The 19,209-nt window shown below is 48.6% G+C and overlaps 1 protein-coding gene across 4 annotated transcripts in view; it reads right to left on the bottom strand.

Annotated features, from left to right (window-relative positions):
* PGPEP1 (pyroglutamyl-peptidase I) overlaps positions 1 to 18,954 on the bottom strand; it is a 58,997-nt gene extending 40,043 nt beyond the window's left edge. For 2 of the 4 annotated variants that reach the window (XM_060144792.1, XM_060144790.1), the window contains exons 1-4: positions 18,832 to 18,884; positions 17,756 to 17,791; positions 16,703 to 16,755; positions 57 to 173 (exon numbers count right to left, since the gene is read on the bottom strand). In XM_060144792.1, the coding sequence (XP_060000775.1) occupies positions 57 to 173; positions 16,703 to 16,755; positions 17,756 to 17,791; positions 18,832 to 18,865 (240 nt within the window). In that variant the 5' untranslated portion in view covers positions 18,866 to 18,884. Of the gene's footprint in view, positions 1 to 56; positions 174 to 16,702; positions 16,756 to 17,755; positions 17,792 to 18,204; positions 18,329 to 18,831 lie in introns of those variants that run through there. The other 2 variants (XM_060144791.1, XM_060144794.1) reach the window with 2 other exon arrangements.
* Positions 18,955 to 19,209: the final 255 nt, after the last annotated feature.

Genomic DNA, 19,209 nt, shown 5'->3' with positions numbered 1-19,209 from the left:
GCAGGTCCTGATGGGGAAGCACCTACCTTTCCCCCACTCATCTTTGCCCCATTTACCTGTGGACTGTGCTTCTCCCACAGAGCGGGGATGAGCCTCTGGACTGTCTTGTACTCCACAGGAATCTCATACACATGCAGGTCCACGCTGTCACCGAGCCCCAGCTTCTCCAGCTCCTGGGAGCAAGAGCAGAGGAAATATGGCATTAGGTCAGGGCTGCAGGGATAACTAGATCCCTGGGGACAGAGTGACCTATCCTCAGAAGACAGGCGGGGTTCCTGACTCACCGTGCGGAGCGGGAAGGCACATGCGCTGGCCTATCCCAAAGCTCCTCCCTCAGCCCCTTCCCCACCCACTCTCTCAGCATCTCCGTGGGCAGCAGCATGATACCATGGCCTCTGAGGCTAGTCTCCTGGATATGCACCCTGCCTGTGGGGGGAAGGGCAGTGACTTGGGCAAGTCACTCAACCTCTCTGTGCCTCAGTTTCCTCATCTGTAAAATGGGGATAATAAAGTACTTACTTCACAAGGTAGTTATAACAAATGAAGGAACTAATTCACGCTAAAGAGTTCCAAGCAATGTTTGGCATACTGTAGGGACTCGAATAATGTTGACTACCATGACTACTATTATTTTTGTTGTTCGTTATTACGCTCTCCCTTTGTTACACCTGTTAAGAATTATTTATAGACTTGGTGCATGGTAGATAGCAGGGTCTCAACATATATTTACAGATGGACCCAACTCCTTAGGGAGCCTCTAACCACCTCAGGAATGAAGGGGTTTAAGAACATCATGAATTATAAACAAAAATGGGCTATGATGACCCCAAAGTTCATAGCAGCACTATTTACAATAGCCAAGACATGGAAGCAACCTAAATGTTCATCAACAGATGAATGGATAAAGAAGATGTGATATATACATAAATGGAATATTACTCAGCCACAAAAGAGAGTGAAATAGGGACTTCCCTGGTGGCACAGTGGTTAAGAATCTGCCTGCCAATGCAGGGGACATGGGTTCGAGCCCTGGTCCGGGAAGATCCCACATGCCGCCGAGCAACTAAGCCTGTGCACCACAACTACTGAGCCTGCGCTCTAGAGCCTGCAAGACACAACTACTGAGCCCACGAGCCACAACTACTGAGCCCACGAGCCACAACTACTGAGCTCACGTGCCACAACTACTGAAACCCACGTGCCTATAGCCTGTGCTCCGCAACAAGAGAAGACACTGCAATGAGAAGCCCGCACACTGCAACGAAGAGTAGCCCTCGCTCGCTGCAACTAGAGAAAGCCTGCACGCAGCAACAAAGACCCAACACAGCCAAAAATAAATAATTTTTTTTAAAAAGAGTGAAATAATGCCATTTGCAGCAACATGGATAGACCTAGAGATTATCATACCAAGTGAAGTCAGTCAAGCAGAGAAAGACAAATACCATATGATCTCACTTATATGTGGAATCTAAAAAAAAATGATACAAATGTACTTATTTACAAAACAGAGACAGACTCACAGACCCAGAAAACAAACTGACGTTTATCAAAGGGGAAAGGGCGGGGAGGGATAAATTAGAAGTTTGGGATTAACAGATCCACACTACTATAGACAAAATAGATAACCAACAAGGACCTACTGTAAAGCACAGGGAACTATATTCACTATCTTGTAATAACCTATAATGGAAAAAATCTGAAAAAGAATATGTATACATAAGTACATACATATATATGTATATATAAATATATATCTGGGAAAAAAGGGCTATGATGGATCACCACATGCGTACTTTTCTGGGGAAATGTGGCAGAGCCCATGACTGGGCGTCCTTCCCCCAGATGGCCCACAACCCAGAGCACAGCAGACCCAGAACCAACTTTCCCGGAGGAATGATGATCTTGGCAGCTCTGGCGTCCAGGGGTGAGCAGAGACGTTCAGGGATGAAGGTTTCAGCTCAATATCAAAAACTGAGCATTCTTCATGGTAAAATTAATACCCCAAATAATGATTATCGGTCAGGCTGTTTCATATTATTCTCAGATCTCATGCAGTAATTTGGACATGCTACCACTGGCGGATGTTACAGAGTTCTATGGGCAGGTCCCAGGCGAAGCAGTTTTTGCATCTGGCCGTGCCGAATTCACTAGAGGTGAGCTCTTTTTTTTTTTTTTTTTTGTTCACGCTGCGCGGCTTGTGGGATCTTAGTTCCCTGACCAGGAACTGAACCCAGGCCCACGGCAGTGAAAGTGTGGAGTCCTAACCACTGGACCACCAGGGAAGTCCCTAGAGGTGAGTTCTTGCATCTCCTGCAGCAGCTGCAGGATTTCTTTCTCTGGTTGCCTTGACCTTCCTATACCCACGCTATGCCAAATCTGTGCCCCACTGACTGCAGTTGCTCTGGAGAGTATCCGATGCCTGGAACAGCAGGTCTTTCCTCACTGATAGATAATTCCAAATTGCTCCCCAGAGAGGTCACCTGGAGACAAGGACATCTGGAGGGTAGGTGGGGCGAGGCAGGTGTGTGTGCGGGGGGGAGTCTCAAATGCCAACACCAGGATCTGGGACCCCAGCCCTCTTGCTAAGCCCAGTTACGTGTGACATCAGGAAGCCCTCCCCGCCGGACAGAAGAGGGCAGAGCGCAAACCTGCTCCCCAAACGTGGTGCACGGTGAGCTGCAGACACTGATGGGTAGAGGGCTGGGGGGGAGGCTGGTTATATTTTGTGTGAGATCTATTTTAAAAGACGCTAAAGAGAAAACTTTGTAAACTATTTAATTTCTCCCACAATCATTTTTCTTAGTCACTAATATTTTTATTCTTCATGCTCCTTTGTCTTCTCAGCTCCCTGGAGTGTGGTGGTGGGAATCAGAGGGGACTGTCTTCAAGGGTTTATGGATTCAGAGACGAGGCAGGCCTGGTGCTCGCTGGCACACAACCATGATTCCTACCTGACCGTATTGTTTTTTACACCATTGAACCCCTGAGAAGCGCTGGAGGTTTTAGATCTGTGCTCCCTGTTTCCATTCCCGTGATTTTATCAATATTCACCCTGTTTGCGCGCGCTGCACGCCCGGAGTGATTATTTTGAATGGCCACACATTAAAAATAATAGGATGTTATAGACCACTGTTTGCTTGACGCTTGCTGGATACACCCAAGTTTTGTTTTGGCAAATTGATTTGGAGATCAAGCCCCATCTCCTCCCCAGCACTGCCCCAGCCTCCTGTCCCCCAAGGCAGCATATAAAATCACAACGCAGGCTTTCCCTGCTTCCGCTCTGCTGTGGCTCCTGCCACGCTCAGAATAAAAATCTTAACTCCCCACCATAGCCCACGATGCCCTGAGGGGTCGGGATGCTGCCCTCCTCTCCCTTTGTCCCCCTTCTGCTCACTTCTACCAACACAGCCTCCCACATACCAGACTCACTCCTGCCTCAGGGCCTTTGCACTGGCTATTCCCTCCACTTAGAATGCTCTTCCCATCACTTTCCAGTCAGTTGACTCCTTAGCCTTCATGTCTCAGCCTCCCAAGAAGACATTCTGGATGCCCAGCCTGCTTTACATGCTCTCTTGGTCCCACAGGTCAATGTCCTGGCCACGGCCCAAGATGTGCACACATTAGGTGCTGGTGAATGTCGGCTGAACAAGTGAGCAGTTCAAGCTTGGACTGAGAACAAATACAGACCCAGGTGAGCCTGGGCAAGTACCCGACCCTCCTGAGGGTGCCTTGTTTTTCTTAACTGTAAGTGGGGGTTTGGACTCACTGCTGGCTGTGACCCCTTTCCTTTTCATCCTTTCCTACATTTAAAAGTAGCTCCTCACTATTTGAAACAGCTGAAGTATCCATCACTGGATGAAAGGATATAAACAAAATGTGGTCCATCCATACAGTGGAATATTACTCAGCCATGAAAAGGAATGAAGCACTGACACATGCTACAATGTGGATGAACCTTGAAAACATCATGCTGCATGAAAAAAGCCAGACACAAAAGGTCACATATTATATGACTCTGTTTATGTGAAATGTCCAGAACAGGCAAATCCACAGAGACAGACAGCAGATCAATGGTTGCCAGGGGCTTGGGGACTGGGGATGGGGAGTGACTGCTAACGGGGACAGGATTTCCTTTTTGGATGATAAAAATGTTCTGGAATTAAATAGAGGTGGTGGTTGGACAACACTGTGAATGTAATAAATGCCACTGATTTGTATACTTTAAAATAGTTTTATACTATGCAAGTTCATCTCAATTTTTTTAAAAAGGAAAAAAGCAGCTCTTAATTGCATGGATGGTGGAGGGTAGGAATCAGGGGTGGAGCCTCTAGAGCCAGGTGACCAGGTTTGTTCTCCCTCCCCTCCCCCCACTCCCTGGCTGGGTGACCCTGGGTAAGTCACTCAACCTCTCTGTGCTTTAGCGCCCTCATCTGTAAATGGGTGAACAGTAGTACCCATGTCACAGGGAGAAAAAATAAAACAATAGAAGAAACTAGAAAAAATAAAACAATGTTAAATTATATTTTAAAACAATGCGTTTCCTTTAAAAAAAATCCAAAAAAATCCAAAAAAAAATCCAAAATTTCTGCCTAATATGGCGTAAGTGAAAAAAAAATAGACAAAATGTGTAAAATAACAGTTTTCAGACGTGGAGTTGAGGAGTCAAAGCTGAGGTTCTAGAAAGTGTAAGAAGGCTACAGTTTGCAGAGTGGAGTCATGGACAGGAGGTACCTGGGGGGAAGAGGAAGTAGGGGGAGGGAGAGGAGGGGGGAGGGGAAGGGGAGGAGGGAAGTAGGTAGAGAGAGTGTGTAGAGAGGGAGAGAGGAAGAGAGAGGGAGAGAGAGGGAGGAAGAGAGAGAGAGATCAATCTAGAAGTTGATCCAGAGATCTTTCGAGAGTCCGAGGACTGATGGGTTTACACGCATGCAGAGGCCAGGGATAGAGCCACTTGAAAGGAACAGAGCGAACAAGCCTCCGAGCTCACACCAGGTTGGAAATACTTGTTCCCACCAGCCAGAGTGGAAAAACTTCACAAGGAAGTGGAGAAAAATTAGCCCCAGAGCGGAGACTGCTCTGGTTCTGCCTAACAAAACTGAACAGCAAGCCTGGAAAGGAACTGTTTCCAGTAGCTTAATTGTATCCCAGAACAAAGATCAAGAATATTTTGAGGAAATACAAAAGGATACAGCATGCCACAGGTAAAATTCACAAGGTCTGGCATCCGTTGAAACTTACCAGGCATGCAAAGAAGCCAAAACCTACCACCCATAATGAAGAGAAAAATCAATCAATAGAAACAGGACCGGGGGCTTCCCTGGTGGCGCAGTGGTTAAGAATCTGCCTGCCAATGCAGGGGGCACGGGTTCAAGCCCTGGTCCAGGAATCCCACATGCAGCGGAGCAACTAGGCCCGTGAGTCACAACGACTGAAGCCCACATGCCACAACTACTAAAGCCCGAGCACCTAGAGCCCAAGCTCCGCAACAAGAGAAGCCACTGCAATGAGAAGCCCGCGCACCGCAACAAAGAGTAGTCCCCGCTCGCCACAACTAAAGAAAGACCGCACGCAGCAACGAAGACCCAACGCAGCCAAAAATAAAATAAATAAATATTTTTTAAAAAGAAAGGAAAAAACCCTGCTATGTAATCATTGTAAATATAAATTTAAAAAAGAAAAGAAAAGAAACAGGACAAGGGAATTCCCTGGTGGTCGAGTGATTAGGATTTCAGTGATTAGGATTTCACGCTTTCACTGCCGATGGCCCGGGTTCAATCCCTGGTCAGGAAACTAAGATCCCTCAAGCCACGTGGCATGGCCAAAAAAAAAAAAAAAAGAAAGAAAGAAAGAAAGAAAAAGAAAAGAAACAGGACCAGAAACAACACAGATGGTAGAATTAGTAGATAAGGACATGAAAATAGTTGGTATATATATATGTATATTTTTTTGCGGTACGCGGGCCTCTCACTGTTGTGGCCTCTCCCGTTGCGGAGCGCAGGCTCTGGACGTGCAGGCTCAGCGGCCATGGCTCACGGGTCTAGCCTCTCCGCAGCACGTGGGATCTTCCCGGACCGGGGCACAAACCCGTGTCCCCTGCATCGGCAGGCGGACTCCCAACCACTGCACCACCAGGAAAGCCCCAAATAGGCTAGACCTTTTTTTTTTTTTTTTTAGTTGGAATATTTTTAAAAAGCCAGACAGATCAAGTTTGAAGCCCCCTCACCCTGAGTCTGGGTCCCATTCCCATACTTCAGAAGAAAGTACTGTTAACAGCACACACATCCATGCAGACCTATTTCTATCCCTTCTACACACCTATCCGAGAAAACACATAGTATTTCATTTTACATCAATTGCATCCTTCAGCAACTATGCTTTCTCCACTCAGCAGTTGGTTCTGGAGATCTAGCTACATTATTACATGTAAATCTTGTTCCTTTCCCTTTTCCCTGCTGCATAATATTCCATCTCAGAAATTAGCTGGATTTAAACATTCCCCTACACTGGAATATTTAAGTGGCTTCCAATTTTCCTCAGTTTTAAGCCATACTGCATCAAGCATCCTTGTGCACATTCCTCGCACCCATGTGTGAAGCATAAATGCTAAAAAGTGACCTGGTTGCACTGCAAGATCAGAATATGTATGCTAGTGAGTGATACTATCAAATTGAAGCCTTCTTTTCTTTTCTTTCTTTCTTTTTTTTTTTCTTTTGGCCACACCACAAGGCTTGCGGGATCTTAGTTCCCTGACCAGGGATTGAACCCGGGTCACAGCAGTGAAAGCCCAGAATCCTAACTACCAGGCCACCAGGGAACTCTTGAAGTCTGCCCTTCTGACCTCAGACTCAGTATATACTAGAGGTAGGGGAAAAACTTAAGGGTTTATAAATGAAACTTCCCTTAATCCCCAAAAGGAGACCCAGTGAGCTCTTTTCCATCTTAAAAACAAATTCAATGGCACCAAAAGTACAGACAATAAAAGAAAAAATTAGAGAAATTAAGATTTCATAAAAATGAAAAAAAAATTGTGAATCAAAGGACGCAATAAATAGAACGAAAAGACAGCACCTGGGGTGAAAGAAAATATTTGCAAACCGCGTATCTGACAAGGGATCTATATCTAGAATACAGTTGACCCTTGAACACCACGGATTTGAACGGCATGGGTCCACTTATATGCAGATTTATTTTCAACAGTAAATACTACAGCACCACACAATTCGAGCTTGGTTGAATCTGCAGATGCGGAACTGTGGATATGGAGGAACAAAGCATATGGAAGACTGACTGTAAGTTACAGATGGGTTTTCCACTGTGCAGAAGGTAGGTGCCCCTAATGCCCAAGTTGTTCAAGGGTCAACTGTATATAAAGAATGCTTACAACTCAATAATAATAATAAAAACCTAACAACTTAACTTTAAAATGGGCAAAGGACATGAATAGACATTTGTTCAAAGAAGCTACACAAGTGGCCAATAAGCATAAGAAAAGACGCTCAACATTATTAGTCATTAGGGAAATGCACACCAAAACCACAGTGAGATATTATTTCACACCCACCAGGATATCTTAAAAAAATGGAAAGTAACAAGTGTTGGCAAAGATGCGGAGAAATCGGAACACTTGTGCACTGCTGGTGGGAATGTAAAATGGTGCAGCCCCTGTGGAAAAACAGCTTGGTGGTTCCACAAAAAATTAAACATAGAATTACCATATGATCCAGCAACTCCACGTCCAGGTATATATCCAAAAGAACTGAAAGCAGGATCTTGAACAGATATTTGTATATCCTTGTTCATAGCAGCATTATTTACAATAGCCAAAAGATGGAAACAACCCATATGTCCATCAGCTAATGAATGGATTAATAAAATTTGGTATATCCATACAACAGAATGCAATTCAGCCTTAAAGAAGAAGGAAATTCTGACAGATGCTACAACGTGGATGAACCTTGAAAACATTATGCTGAATGAAAGAAGCCAGACACAGAAGAACAAAAGCTGTATGATTTCACTTATATGAGGTCGCTAGAGCAGTCAGATTCATAAAGACAGAAAGTAGAATGACGGGCGCCAGGGACTGGGGGGAGGGAAGAATGGGCAGTTAGTGTTTAATGGGGACAGGATTTCATTTTGGGAAGATGAACAAGCTCTGGAGACGGATGATGGTGACGGGCGCACAACAGTGTGAATGTACTTAATGCCACTCAGCTGTACACTTACAAATTGTTCAAATAGTAAATTTTATGTTATGTATATTTTATCACAATTTGAAAAAGAGAAAGCAGGAAGCTACAGTCTATATCAGTCTCCTTACCTTTGAATGGCTCCCTGAACACAGACCCTAAAGGCATCTGCTGTGTGCTGACACCAGGGGCTCTCAGAAGCCTGTTAAATTTTTTTTTTTAATGTGAACTTTTTTTTTTTTTTTTTTGTGGTACACGGGCCTCTCACTGTTGTGGCCTCTCCCGTTGCAGAGCACAGGCTCCAGACGCGCAGGCTCAGCGGCCATGGCCCACGGGCCCAGCCTCTCAATGGCATGTGGGATCTTCCTGGACCAGGGCACAAACCCGTGTCCCCTGCATCGGCAGGCAGACTCTCAACCACTGCGCCACCAGGGACTCCCTGAACCACTTTTTAAAAAGTCTTTGTTGAATTTGTTACAATATTGCTTCTGTTTTATGTTTTTGTGTTTTGGGCCGTGAGGCATGTGGGATCTTACCTCCCCAACCAGGGATTGAACCCGCACCCCCTGCATTGGAAGGCAAAGTCTCAACCACTGGATTGCCAGGGAAGTCGGTCAGGAGCCTCTTAACAGGAAGACAAACAGCTTCCCTCGGGCCTCTGCCCCTGAGTCCAGGATCTGAGCACATTACTCCCTGCAGCCCAAGCCGTTCCCTGTGCACCAGACTCTCTCCATTGGAGATTTTGAATTTGGCTCTTTACCAACTGTACTTCATTTGTTGAAAGCTGGGAACTGCCAGATTCCATTTTGTTGTTGTTGTGGGGTTTTATTTGTTTTGTTTTGTTTTTTGTTTTTTTGCGGTACGCGGGCCTCTTGCTGTTGTGGCTTCTCCCGTTGCGGAGCACAGGCTCCGGACGCGCAGGCTCAGCGGCCATGGCTCACGGGCCCAGCCACTCCGCGGCATGTGGGATCTTCCTGGACCGGGGCACGAACCCGTGTCCCCTGCATCGGCAGGCAGACTCTCAGCCACTGCACCACCAGGGAAGCCCCAGATTCCAATTTTAAATCCTCCACAACTTTCTGGAATTCCTTTCTGCCTTTTCTCTCAATCTCAATGGAAAACCTAAAATCTACGGAGTATGGGACTTCCCTGGAGGTCTAGTGGTTAAGACTCTGAGCTTCTACTGCAGGGGGCTCAGGTTCAATCCCTGGTTGGGGAACCAAGATCCCACACGCCGTACAGCATGGCCAAAAAAAAAAAAAAAGAAAGAAATGAAATGAAGTGAAATAAAATAAAATCTACAGAGTAAATATCCACTTCCAAGCCCTCCACACACACATAATTTGCAGGAATTTCAAATTCCCAACTGCCTGGGCAGGAGGAAGGACCCAGATATGTGAAGGCACCCAATCTGGGGTCCTCCTCGTTTCCCTTAAATGATGAACTATGTCCCTTTATCAGGATCTTGAACACGTAGGGGAAATGGGGATACAAAAACTTTTAATTTTTAAGGAAAGTGGGGACTTCCCTGATGGCACAGTGGTTAAGAATCCGCCTGCCAATGCAGGGGACACGGGTTCAAGCCCTGGTCTGGGAAGATCCCACATGCCGCAGAGCAACTAAGCCTATGCACCACAACTACTGAGCCTGCGCTCTAGAGCCTGCGAGCCACAACTACTGAGCCCACGAGCCACAACTACTGAGCCCACAAGCCACAACTACTGAGCCCACATGCAACAACTACTGAAGCCCACGTGCCTATAGCCTGTGCTCCGCAACAAGAGAAGACACTGCAATGAGAAGCCCGCACACTGCAACGAAGAGTAGCCCCCGCTCGCTGCAACTAGAGAAAGCCTGCACGCAGCAACAAAGACCCAACACAGCCATGGAAAGGAGTGAAGCATTGATTCATGTTACAACAGGGACGGACCTTGAAAATGTTATGCTGAGTGAAAGGAGACATAAAAGGCCACATTCAATTATGTTTTCAAAAGTGAAAAAGAAAAAGTGAGCACTTGGCCCAAAGAGGCTAAAGTCAAACACACTTGGCTTGGGCTTCCCTGGTGGCGCAGTGGTTGGGGGTCCGCCTGCCGATGCAGGGGACGCGGGTTCGTGCCCTGGTCCGAGAGGATCCCTCGTGCCGCGGAGCGGCTGCACCCGTGAGCCATGGCCGCTGAGCCTGCACGTCCGGAGCCTGTGCTCCGCCAACGGGAGAGGCCCCAGCGGTGAGAGGCCCGCGTGCCGCAAAAAACAAAAAAGTTCCTATAAAAGGGTTTCATCTTCAAATAATTCATGGAAAAGGCTCTGACAAGTACAGGTTTCTGGTAACTGACTATACTGCTGAACTGAATGAATAAGCATTTTCAGAACTCTAATGGAAAAGTGATGAATTCATAAAAGTGCTAACAAAAGACCAAGATGAAAAACAATTAATTACATGGGACTGAGTGAACTGATGAGGATGATTATAATTTGTGTGACTTTCTGTTTGAATAAAAAAATAAAGTTTAAAAAAATGCATTTCCAAAAAGTGAGCCTGAAACCAAAAAGGAAAGAAGTGCTCAAGAATGATACAGGAGCCAGCCTGAAGGGGCTGCCACGGGCCAAATCTGGGACAATTGGAACATCAAAATTAAGAGAGAAGGATGTAAGAACCTATACAGGAAAAGAATCTGAAAAATAATAGATATATGTATATTTATAACTGAATCACTTTGCTGTAGACGTGAAACTAACACAACACTGTAAACCAACTATACTCCAATATAAAATAAAAATTAAAAAAAAATTAAGAGATTATCATCTGTTGAAGACAGTACCCATGAGTCCACGCAGATACAAATAAACTCACAGAAGGTCTTAAAAAGTGTCGAAGGTAAGATGGAATTAGAAAACCATCATTTGGCAAGCATCATACTAAAATAATAACTGATTCAGGTGAGACTCACCAGGGGATGCTAATATGGTCTCAAAGCATCTCTTTACAGGGTCTCAAAGTATCTCTCTATGGATACTTTTTCATCACAAAGGGCAAGAGAATAACTTTGCAAAGAAGAAATCCATCAGACCTCACCTTTAGCAAGTGATCAAGGTCAATGATACCAAGAATGGGACACAGCAATATAACCAGTGCCTCCTGATATGATGCACGGAGAAGGACACAACATTACTTCTGTCGGATTCCTGCCCCCAATACACACGCAGCCTCCATCTAGCCATGAGGAAACACCCTGACGGACACTCTCCGAAGGATTGAGCAGTTCTTAACAAACATGTCATGCCGTGAGACACAAAGGAAGACTGAGGAATTTTCCAGACCACAGGGGATTAAAGAAATGGGACAACTGAACCCTACCTATAATCTGGAACTTTCTTCTGCTGTGAAGGACATTAACAGGGTGGTTGGCAAATCTGAATAAGGTCTGTAGATTATAGAATTGTATCAATGTCCAATAAGCCTGATTTTGATAACTGTGCTGAGGCTGTGTTTTAGGAAACACACGGTGACTTATTTAGGGATAGAGGAGTATCATGTCTGCAACTGACCCCTAAATGACACAGAGCACGACAGTTCCTCAAAATATTAAACACAGAATTACCATAGGATGCAGTCATTCCACTTCAGGGTCTATACCCACAAGGACTGAAAGCAGGATCTTGAAGAGATATTTGTAGGCCCATGTTCATGGCTGCATTATTCGTAAGAGCTAAGATGCAGAAGCAACCCGAGTGTCTCCTGACCAATTAATAGATAAGCAAAATGTGGTATATACAGCTTGCGACCAGGCAATGGGATATATATCAATCTTCAAGAGGAAGGAAATTCTGACACATGCTACAACACGAATGAACCTTGAAAACATTATGCTAAATGAAATAAGCCAGGCGCAATAGCACAAAACTGTATGCTTGCATTTATATGAGGTCCCTAGTGTAGTCAGATCCATAGAGACAGAAAGGAGAATGTGGTAGCTGCCAGGAGCCGGGAGAGTGAGGAATGAGCAGTTAGTGTTTAATGGGGACAGTGTTTCAGTTTAGGAAGATGAAAAAGTTCTGGAAACCAATGATGGTGATGGCTGCAAAACAATGTGAAGGTACTTAATGCCACTCAACTGTACACTTTATAATAATGGTTAAGGTGGTAAAGCTTATGTTATATATATTTTACCACAGTTTAAAAAATGACTTGGAAGTCAGAAAAAATTTTAAACTATATTTATCTACCTACGTATTTATCTATAGAGAAAGAGCAAATGTAATATAATGTTAACACTTGGGGAACCTGGGTGTGAAAGGACTTCTTTGTCTTCCTCTCCTGCCGTGGCTGGGAGGAGAGATCTCCAGCAAAGACATCTCAGCATAAGGTAAATAATCTCATCTATCTTTATATCCTGTCAACCACGACCCAACTTTTTCTTACCCTCCTGTCCCCCACAGCTTGAAAGTTCCCTGCCCCCTCCCGTTTCTTTTCCGCATGGCCCTGGCAGTGCTTTCTGGCAACATGTTGAAAGTCCAGTAATGAAAAGAATCCATCCCCCAGGTTAAGTGAGGACTTAAAAGGATCATCTTTATTTGTTCAGAGTTTCACTCAGGGAGTTATCCCCAAAGCTGTCCACGGGACAGGCCACCCATATGCCCAGGCAAGTCAATTTGGTGGAAGAATCTCTATGGGCAGGGGGGTGGGGTACTGAGGATGCTACTAACTCGGTTAGTGACCAAGCCAAGGAACCCTCTATACGTCGCAGTAACCCTCCCGGTGGCCACCATGACATGTGATACGCCAAGGTCGGACCCCCAGCTCAGGGCAGCAGCCCCGCCTTATGGATCCTGTCTCTGCCCCTCTCCCTTCACCCAGCAGAACAGGCGCTGCCCGCCCAGAGTAACTCAAGGGTCTCTCCCACTGGGTGATGTTTACCAAGCATTAGTGGGAAGAATCGCCCACATCGACTTTTGACGGTAGGAAATGACCTGGTGCCACCAGGGAGCCATGGAGTGAGTCACCTTCTTGTCCTAACCTTTCCTCCTCATGTCCTCTGGGTCCCCACCTACCCCCTCCCCATCTGGGGGAAAAAATAAACTAAGAAACCCACCATCAAAGAAATACACACACCCCATGGCCAGCATCCCCACAGAGAGGCGTCCGCATGCTCGCTAGAGACCCTGAGAGGGGCATCCTTGTTGCTTTACTCTTGGGGAGCAAACCCTGAAGCCCCCAGTGTCAGTGCCAATGGGAGGAGGGGTGGGTCGGGAAAGGAGACAGTTGTCCCCCCGCCACACACACACACACACACACACACACACACACACACACACACACACACACACACACACACACACACACACACACACACACACACACACACACACCAATACAGGGTGAGGAAAAGCAGCCGGTGCCAGAGGAACACACCACCCCATTCATTTCTTTGCAGCTTGAGACCAGACAAAACTCATCTGCGGTGACGGAGCTCAGGAAGCAGCTGAGGAGCGATGGGGGGCGGGGGGTGGGGTAGCAGGAAAGAATGTTCTGGGTTGATGGGAATCAACCACCTTGATCGAAGTATTGGTGACATGGGCATAAATACTTTTCACCAAAGTGATGGGGGCACTGAAGATCTGTACATGTTTTTATACAAATGATTCCCCAATTTTAATAAGGGCAATGGTGGGGGAGGAGCAGCTGTACCATTCATCTGAAGTTAAGAGAAGTAGGTGGCCCGTAATCAAGCGAAATTCTTGGCCTCTGACCACTTTCTGCTCCAGAAGGACTGGACAGTTCTCCTGGGGGGAGGGTAGCAGCGCACCCCAAGTCCCACGACAATCTGCAGCCAGCACAGCCACAAGCACAGACTGTGAAAGTAACAGGGCTTGTGCGCCCCAGACAACACATTGTCTACACCCCATCTACCTGACAAGACCCTGCCGCGCGGCTGCGTCTGACCGATTCCCTTGACCCCATGACAAAGACCCGCTTTGTTCCCTGGTTAATATCCTTAGCAGGTCTGTCTAGACTCACTGTGGCAGTAATTGTCCTGTGACCCGACTCCTCCTTGCCCCACTTGGGCAGAGAAGGCTACAGTTGGCCCCAAGCCAAGGGAGTCCAAGCCCTCAACACCCACCTGCGCCTCCTAGGGCGAGAAAGACCCGCAGCCAGCATCCCACTCCCACCACCCAAGACCTGCGGGGAGACAGGACACTTGAAAAATGCAGTCCCTCCTGTGTGGGGTGCCAGGGGCAGCGGCATTTTTTCCTGGGAAAGAGGAAAGGAGGGGTGCCCCTCTGTCCCCAGGACTCCCACCTCCAGAATGTGGCTGGTGGGAAACAGTTCACTCTCTGCTGGGGCGCCAGTTCACCCAGGGCATGAAGAAGGAAGGTCAGATAAGAGAGAGAGGAGAGAGACAGAAAGAGAGAGAGAGAGAGAGAAGGAGGTGGGGGAGGGAGAGAGTCAGGAAGAGACAGAGACCCAGAGAGAGATAGAGGCACCCAGAGAGAGACTGAGAGTGACAGAGAAACAGAGAGAAGGGGAGAGACAGACAGAGAGAAGTGAGTTGGTCCCTGGCAGAGGAGAAGGAGTTCCTTCCACAGGTGGCAACTCGAGCTTCAGAAAAATCAGTTGGGACAGGAAGTAACGGCTGCTCGCTCTGCCTCACCAAACACCCATCCTCAGCTTGAGGTGACAGACATCAATGGTTGCCCACAACTCATGTCTGGACCACACCAAGAACACTCTGAGGCATATTTTCTTGAGGGACGGATTTGACCCATCCAATGACTACACCCTTTCCATGGGCAAATCTGTTTTATCCAGGGTAACTGAAAAGCACCACCAGCGGCTGGCTCCTAGCCACCCCATGGGTGGGTCCGGCAGATGCTCTGCTGTGCAGAAGGCATGGGACCCAAGTGCAATTCCAATGACACCAAGTTCTAGAACAGGTAAAACACACCTATGGAGGCCATAAAGTCAGCAGAGAGGTTTACACCTGGGAGTGGGGTTGGCGGGTGGAGTGGGAGTAGCTGGCAAAGGACACAAGGGGCTTCTGCAATGGGGACGAACAGAGAAGGGGCTGAGAATGTTCTAGGTCTTGATCTGGACTCAGGTGCTGCGGAGGTACACGTGTCAAATTTCATGGGCTAACACTGCTGTGCGCACTCAGGGTATGTATGGGCAACTCCAGTTTTTGCTGTTGTTGCTTTTTTAAGGGAAACAATTGGATCTGGGAAGGTTGGCATTTTTTAGCTGGGGAATGGTGGAGAATTCTCTCTTCTTGTCTCATAGAGTTGAGGAAGAAAACTGAAAGTCTTCTAGAGGTGAGGTCTGGAGGGATGGGTGACTGAAATATAAGGGGTACGTCCCCACTGGCAGCAGGATGAAAAGCTGCCATCCTCCACCATCCGAGTCCCAAAGCTCGGAGAGATTTCCAAAGATTGTTTAATTGATTTTTCTCCTATTTAGATGCAGATCATAGTGTCTGGGGCCCAGGAATTCAGACACACGGCTTTGTGTCCACTCAGCCCCGTGAAGACTCCTGTCTGAAACTCGCACAAAGCCAGACACACACGTCTTCAGAAACACGCTGTTTCCTTTTTGTCTGGGGCTCCAGGGAGCGGGTGCGACGAGCGGGGCCTCAGACATGCTCCCATCTGCGGAATCCCGGGGATCCTGTCCCTCTGTTCCGCTAGCAAAGTGGGGTGAAAATTTGTAAAAAGGGAGAGGAATGTGGCCAAGATTTTGAGGGCTGGAAGAAGGGTAACAAAAAAGGTGGGGCACCCCAACTGGGAATAGACACACTGAGGTTTCGGCTTGGATTTTTCTCCGAATTCAGGGCTCTGGAGTGGAAAGCAGGGGATGCTTTAAATCAAGAAGCTAATGGGCTAGGATTAACACGAGCTTGGCTCTGGTCCGTGCAGATCTGATTTATATAAGGAGGAAACTTTTCTCTCTTTCTCTCTGCCCATTGTTCCCCAGTCTGTCCCTCCAAATGCCCCAGCTGACAAAGAAACTGGAAGGCTCAGGACAGCGGGAGAGACCTCCTCCCCCGCAATATGCAGCCTTTGCTTCCTCCAGCTGCCAGGAAGCAACACTGAGGGTCACTGCACCCCCTCTACAAGGTTAATACATCCCCCAATATCCCTGCCTGGTCCCCCAAAACCTGGCTGTGGCATGGGATACTTCCGAAGAAATGCCACTCTGGTTTCTGAGCTGGATGACCTCAGATAACTCTCTCTGTGCCTCAGTTTCCTCATCCATAAAGTGGGCACAAGAATAACTGCACCTAAGGGTTGCTGGGAGAATTCAGCATGCTGGGCAGCAAAAAACACTTGGCGCAGAGCAAGCACTCAACAAACGCAAGCTACAGTGGTAACTATCTGAGAGGAAGTGTATATCAGACTTAAATATCTCTCAGGAAGCTTCACAGGAGACATTCTCTTCGTACGTTACTTCCTTTCTTTGGTGTCAAGTATTTCCAGGGGAAGCCCAGCCCCAAGCCTGATTCCTCCCCTCTGGATCCAGTTACCTGGACTGCAATCCAGCTGGCATTCACAGTGTGTTCCCCAAAAGGGCCGAACCCTGAAAAAAATAAGAAAAGCAGCATGTCACCACCCAGCGGCCCCTCCTGGCCTGCCCAGGGCCAGGCTGCTGCTTTCATCCAGGAGAATGGAGCAGGGAGCTTCAGGAGCAGCTGCCACCTGGGACAATGTCGGGGGCCTGGTCCCAAGTTTGGGGTGCACCCAGTGGCCCTTCAGAGCCCTCCATCACACAAACTTGTCTGCTCTTAACAGAATCTGTGAGTCCTTTCTCGTCCTCACTTTCACCTGACCTTCATGCCCAGCAAGAGGCCAGTGCCCTCCTTTTGCCCCAGAAAAGGCTGGCCTTGCTCCCTTCCCGATTTCTTCCCCTATCCTTGACCCCTAAATATAATATAATTTTATCACTGTCTTTGTGCCTCCTCCCTGGACTCTGGAACTGCAGGGCCATAGGCGGTCTGTGAATCATCACCTGATAAGGAACGGCCCTTAAGGGATGCATGTGTGTATCTCCCAGGTCAGGCTGTTCAGACATCATCCCACCACCCTCCTCCCTACTCACTCAAACTCCAGGCCCCATTTACAAACCAGATTCTCACCTGAGGATGTGCTAAGTGCTCTGCATGCCCTGTGGCATTCAGCCTCCCTGTGCCTCTCTTTCAGGCACGGGTGTTTCCTGGGCCCATTTTAGAGGAGCTGGGACTGAGGTACAGAGAGGTGAAGCCAGCTGCCCAAGGTCTCACAGCAAGAAGACGGAAGAGCACGGATTCAAACACAGACCCAGGAAAGTCTGTGGCCTCCCTCTTCTAATTGCCCCCAACACACCTAAAAAATAAACCTCTCTAAAAAATAAACCTCTCTAAGAAAGGCTGTCATTGAACCATGGGTCACTCCAGTTGGGCCAAGTGTCCCAAGTGGTATCATGGCCCTGGGAGGGATGCTGTTCCCTGGATCAGCAGGGGGCCCCCAAGTAGGGTCAGAACCTCTCCACCCCTTTCCTCCTCCTGCATGGACCAAGTATGAGTCCCAGCTCAGCCACTTACAAACAAGGTGACCTCTGTGAGCCTCAGTTTCCCCCTCTGCAAAATGGAGGCAGTAAAGATTTAACGAGCTCATGCAAGAAAAATGCCCAGTCCCGTGGCTGCCTGCTGAGTCAGGACTAAAGTAATAAATAAGCAGATATAGGAGGGCTGCAGGGGAAAGTGACCCTCTGGCAACTCGACACACCTGTTTGTCAGATAAGTGGCTTCTTCCGTATTCCTGGGAATTCCAGGACCAGCCCAAACCTCCCTGGACCACAATATACCTGTTCGAACCTTAGCTGGATTTCTCACTCTGACCCTCCTGACAGGGTCAAAATACCGCACGCCCCCACGCCGACCAGAGGCCTGGCAGAAACTGACCGCACACGAGGCTCCGAGGTGGAGTCTCCTAGAGGAGAAGCAGTTAGTTTTGGGGAGTCGGTGACAGTGGGGCAGGGGTCCAGACTCACCCACAAACAGCCCGGGCAGGAAAGATTTTGACCAAGACAGTCCTTGGGACAAGTGGAAGAACGGCCGGGCACCTGAGGTTCCCCAAACTTCACCTGCCCCTGCCTGGGGGGAGCAACCCCCCATTAGCGCAGGGCTCGGGGAGCAGTGGTTGGCAAGAGATTAACTTATCACGGGGCACTTCCTGCCCGCAAATCGACCTTTGTCCCCTGGGACCGGGGGTGGTGACAAACCCGACCTCGGGAGGGGCAGGGAGGAGTCCAGTCCAGCCTGCCGGCCGGGCAGACACAAGAAACAAGCGCCCGGAGGGTCCCTGTCCCCAACCGGGGAAGGAAGGAGGCCAGAGGGGCCTGCTCCGTGTGGGGCACTTGGCAGGACACCCACGTCCTTGCCTGCCCCGACTCCTGACAGTGGGACCACAGGGGCGCCCCCTTCTCCACTTTCTCTGTTGCGCGGACTGAGCTGGGCTCCCGCGGGCGATGACATCTGCCAAACCTGGGACGACTTCTAGCACCTGCCCCACCCGGGCCACCGCGCTTCTTTCGGCCCCGCTGCCTCCGGAGCCGCCCGACCCGCCCCCGCCACGGGCCGCGGCTGCCGCGGCCGCCATCAGAGCACTACCCGCGTACCCGTCACCACCACCGCCTTCCTGGGCTGTTCCATGGCGGGCTCAGGCTGCGCCTTTGACCCACTCCTGTCCGGCCCGGCGAGCCCGTTGCTGCCGCTGCCGCTGCCGCCGCTCGGCCACCGCGCCGCCCCGCCCCCAAGCCCGGCCCCGCCCCGCCCTGGCCCCGCCCCCGGCCGGGCTGCTGGGCGTGCGCGTCCCCGCGACTAAGACGCAGAGTGCACGCCCCATCCCTAACTCTCCCCACAGTAGTGCGTGGTTGCCCCCACTCCCCAACCTCAGTTTACCCACCCGTACGATGGGGACAGTTCGTCCTGCAGGCTGTGGCCGCTTGAACTCGAGTCACACGCTGGGGACGAGGCTGTTATGCATTCCACAATGT

The sequence above is a fragment of the Lagenorhynchus albirostris genome, chromosome 3, assembly GCF_949774975.1.
Source record: "Lagenorhynchus albirostris chromosome 3, mLagAlb1.1, whole genome shotgun sequence".
Lineage (NCBI taxonomy): Eukaryota > Metazoa > Chordata > Mammalia > Artiodactyla > Delphinidae > Lagenorhynchus > Lagenorhynchus albirostris.
The sequence above is the reverse complement of the archived record's forward strand: the minus strand, read 5'-3'. Positions and strand labels throughout refer to the sequence as shown.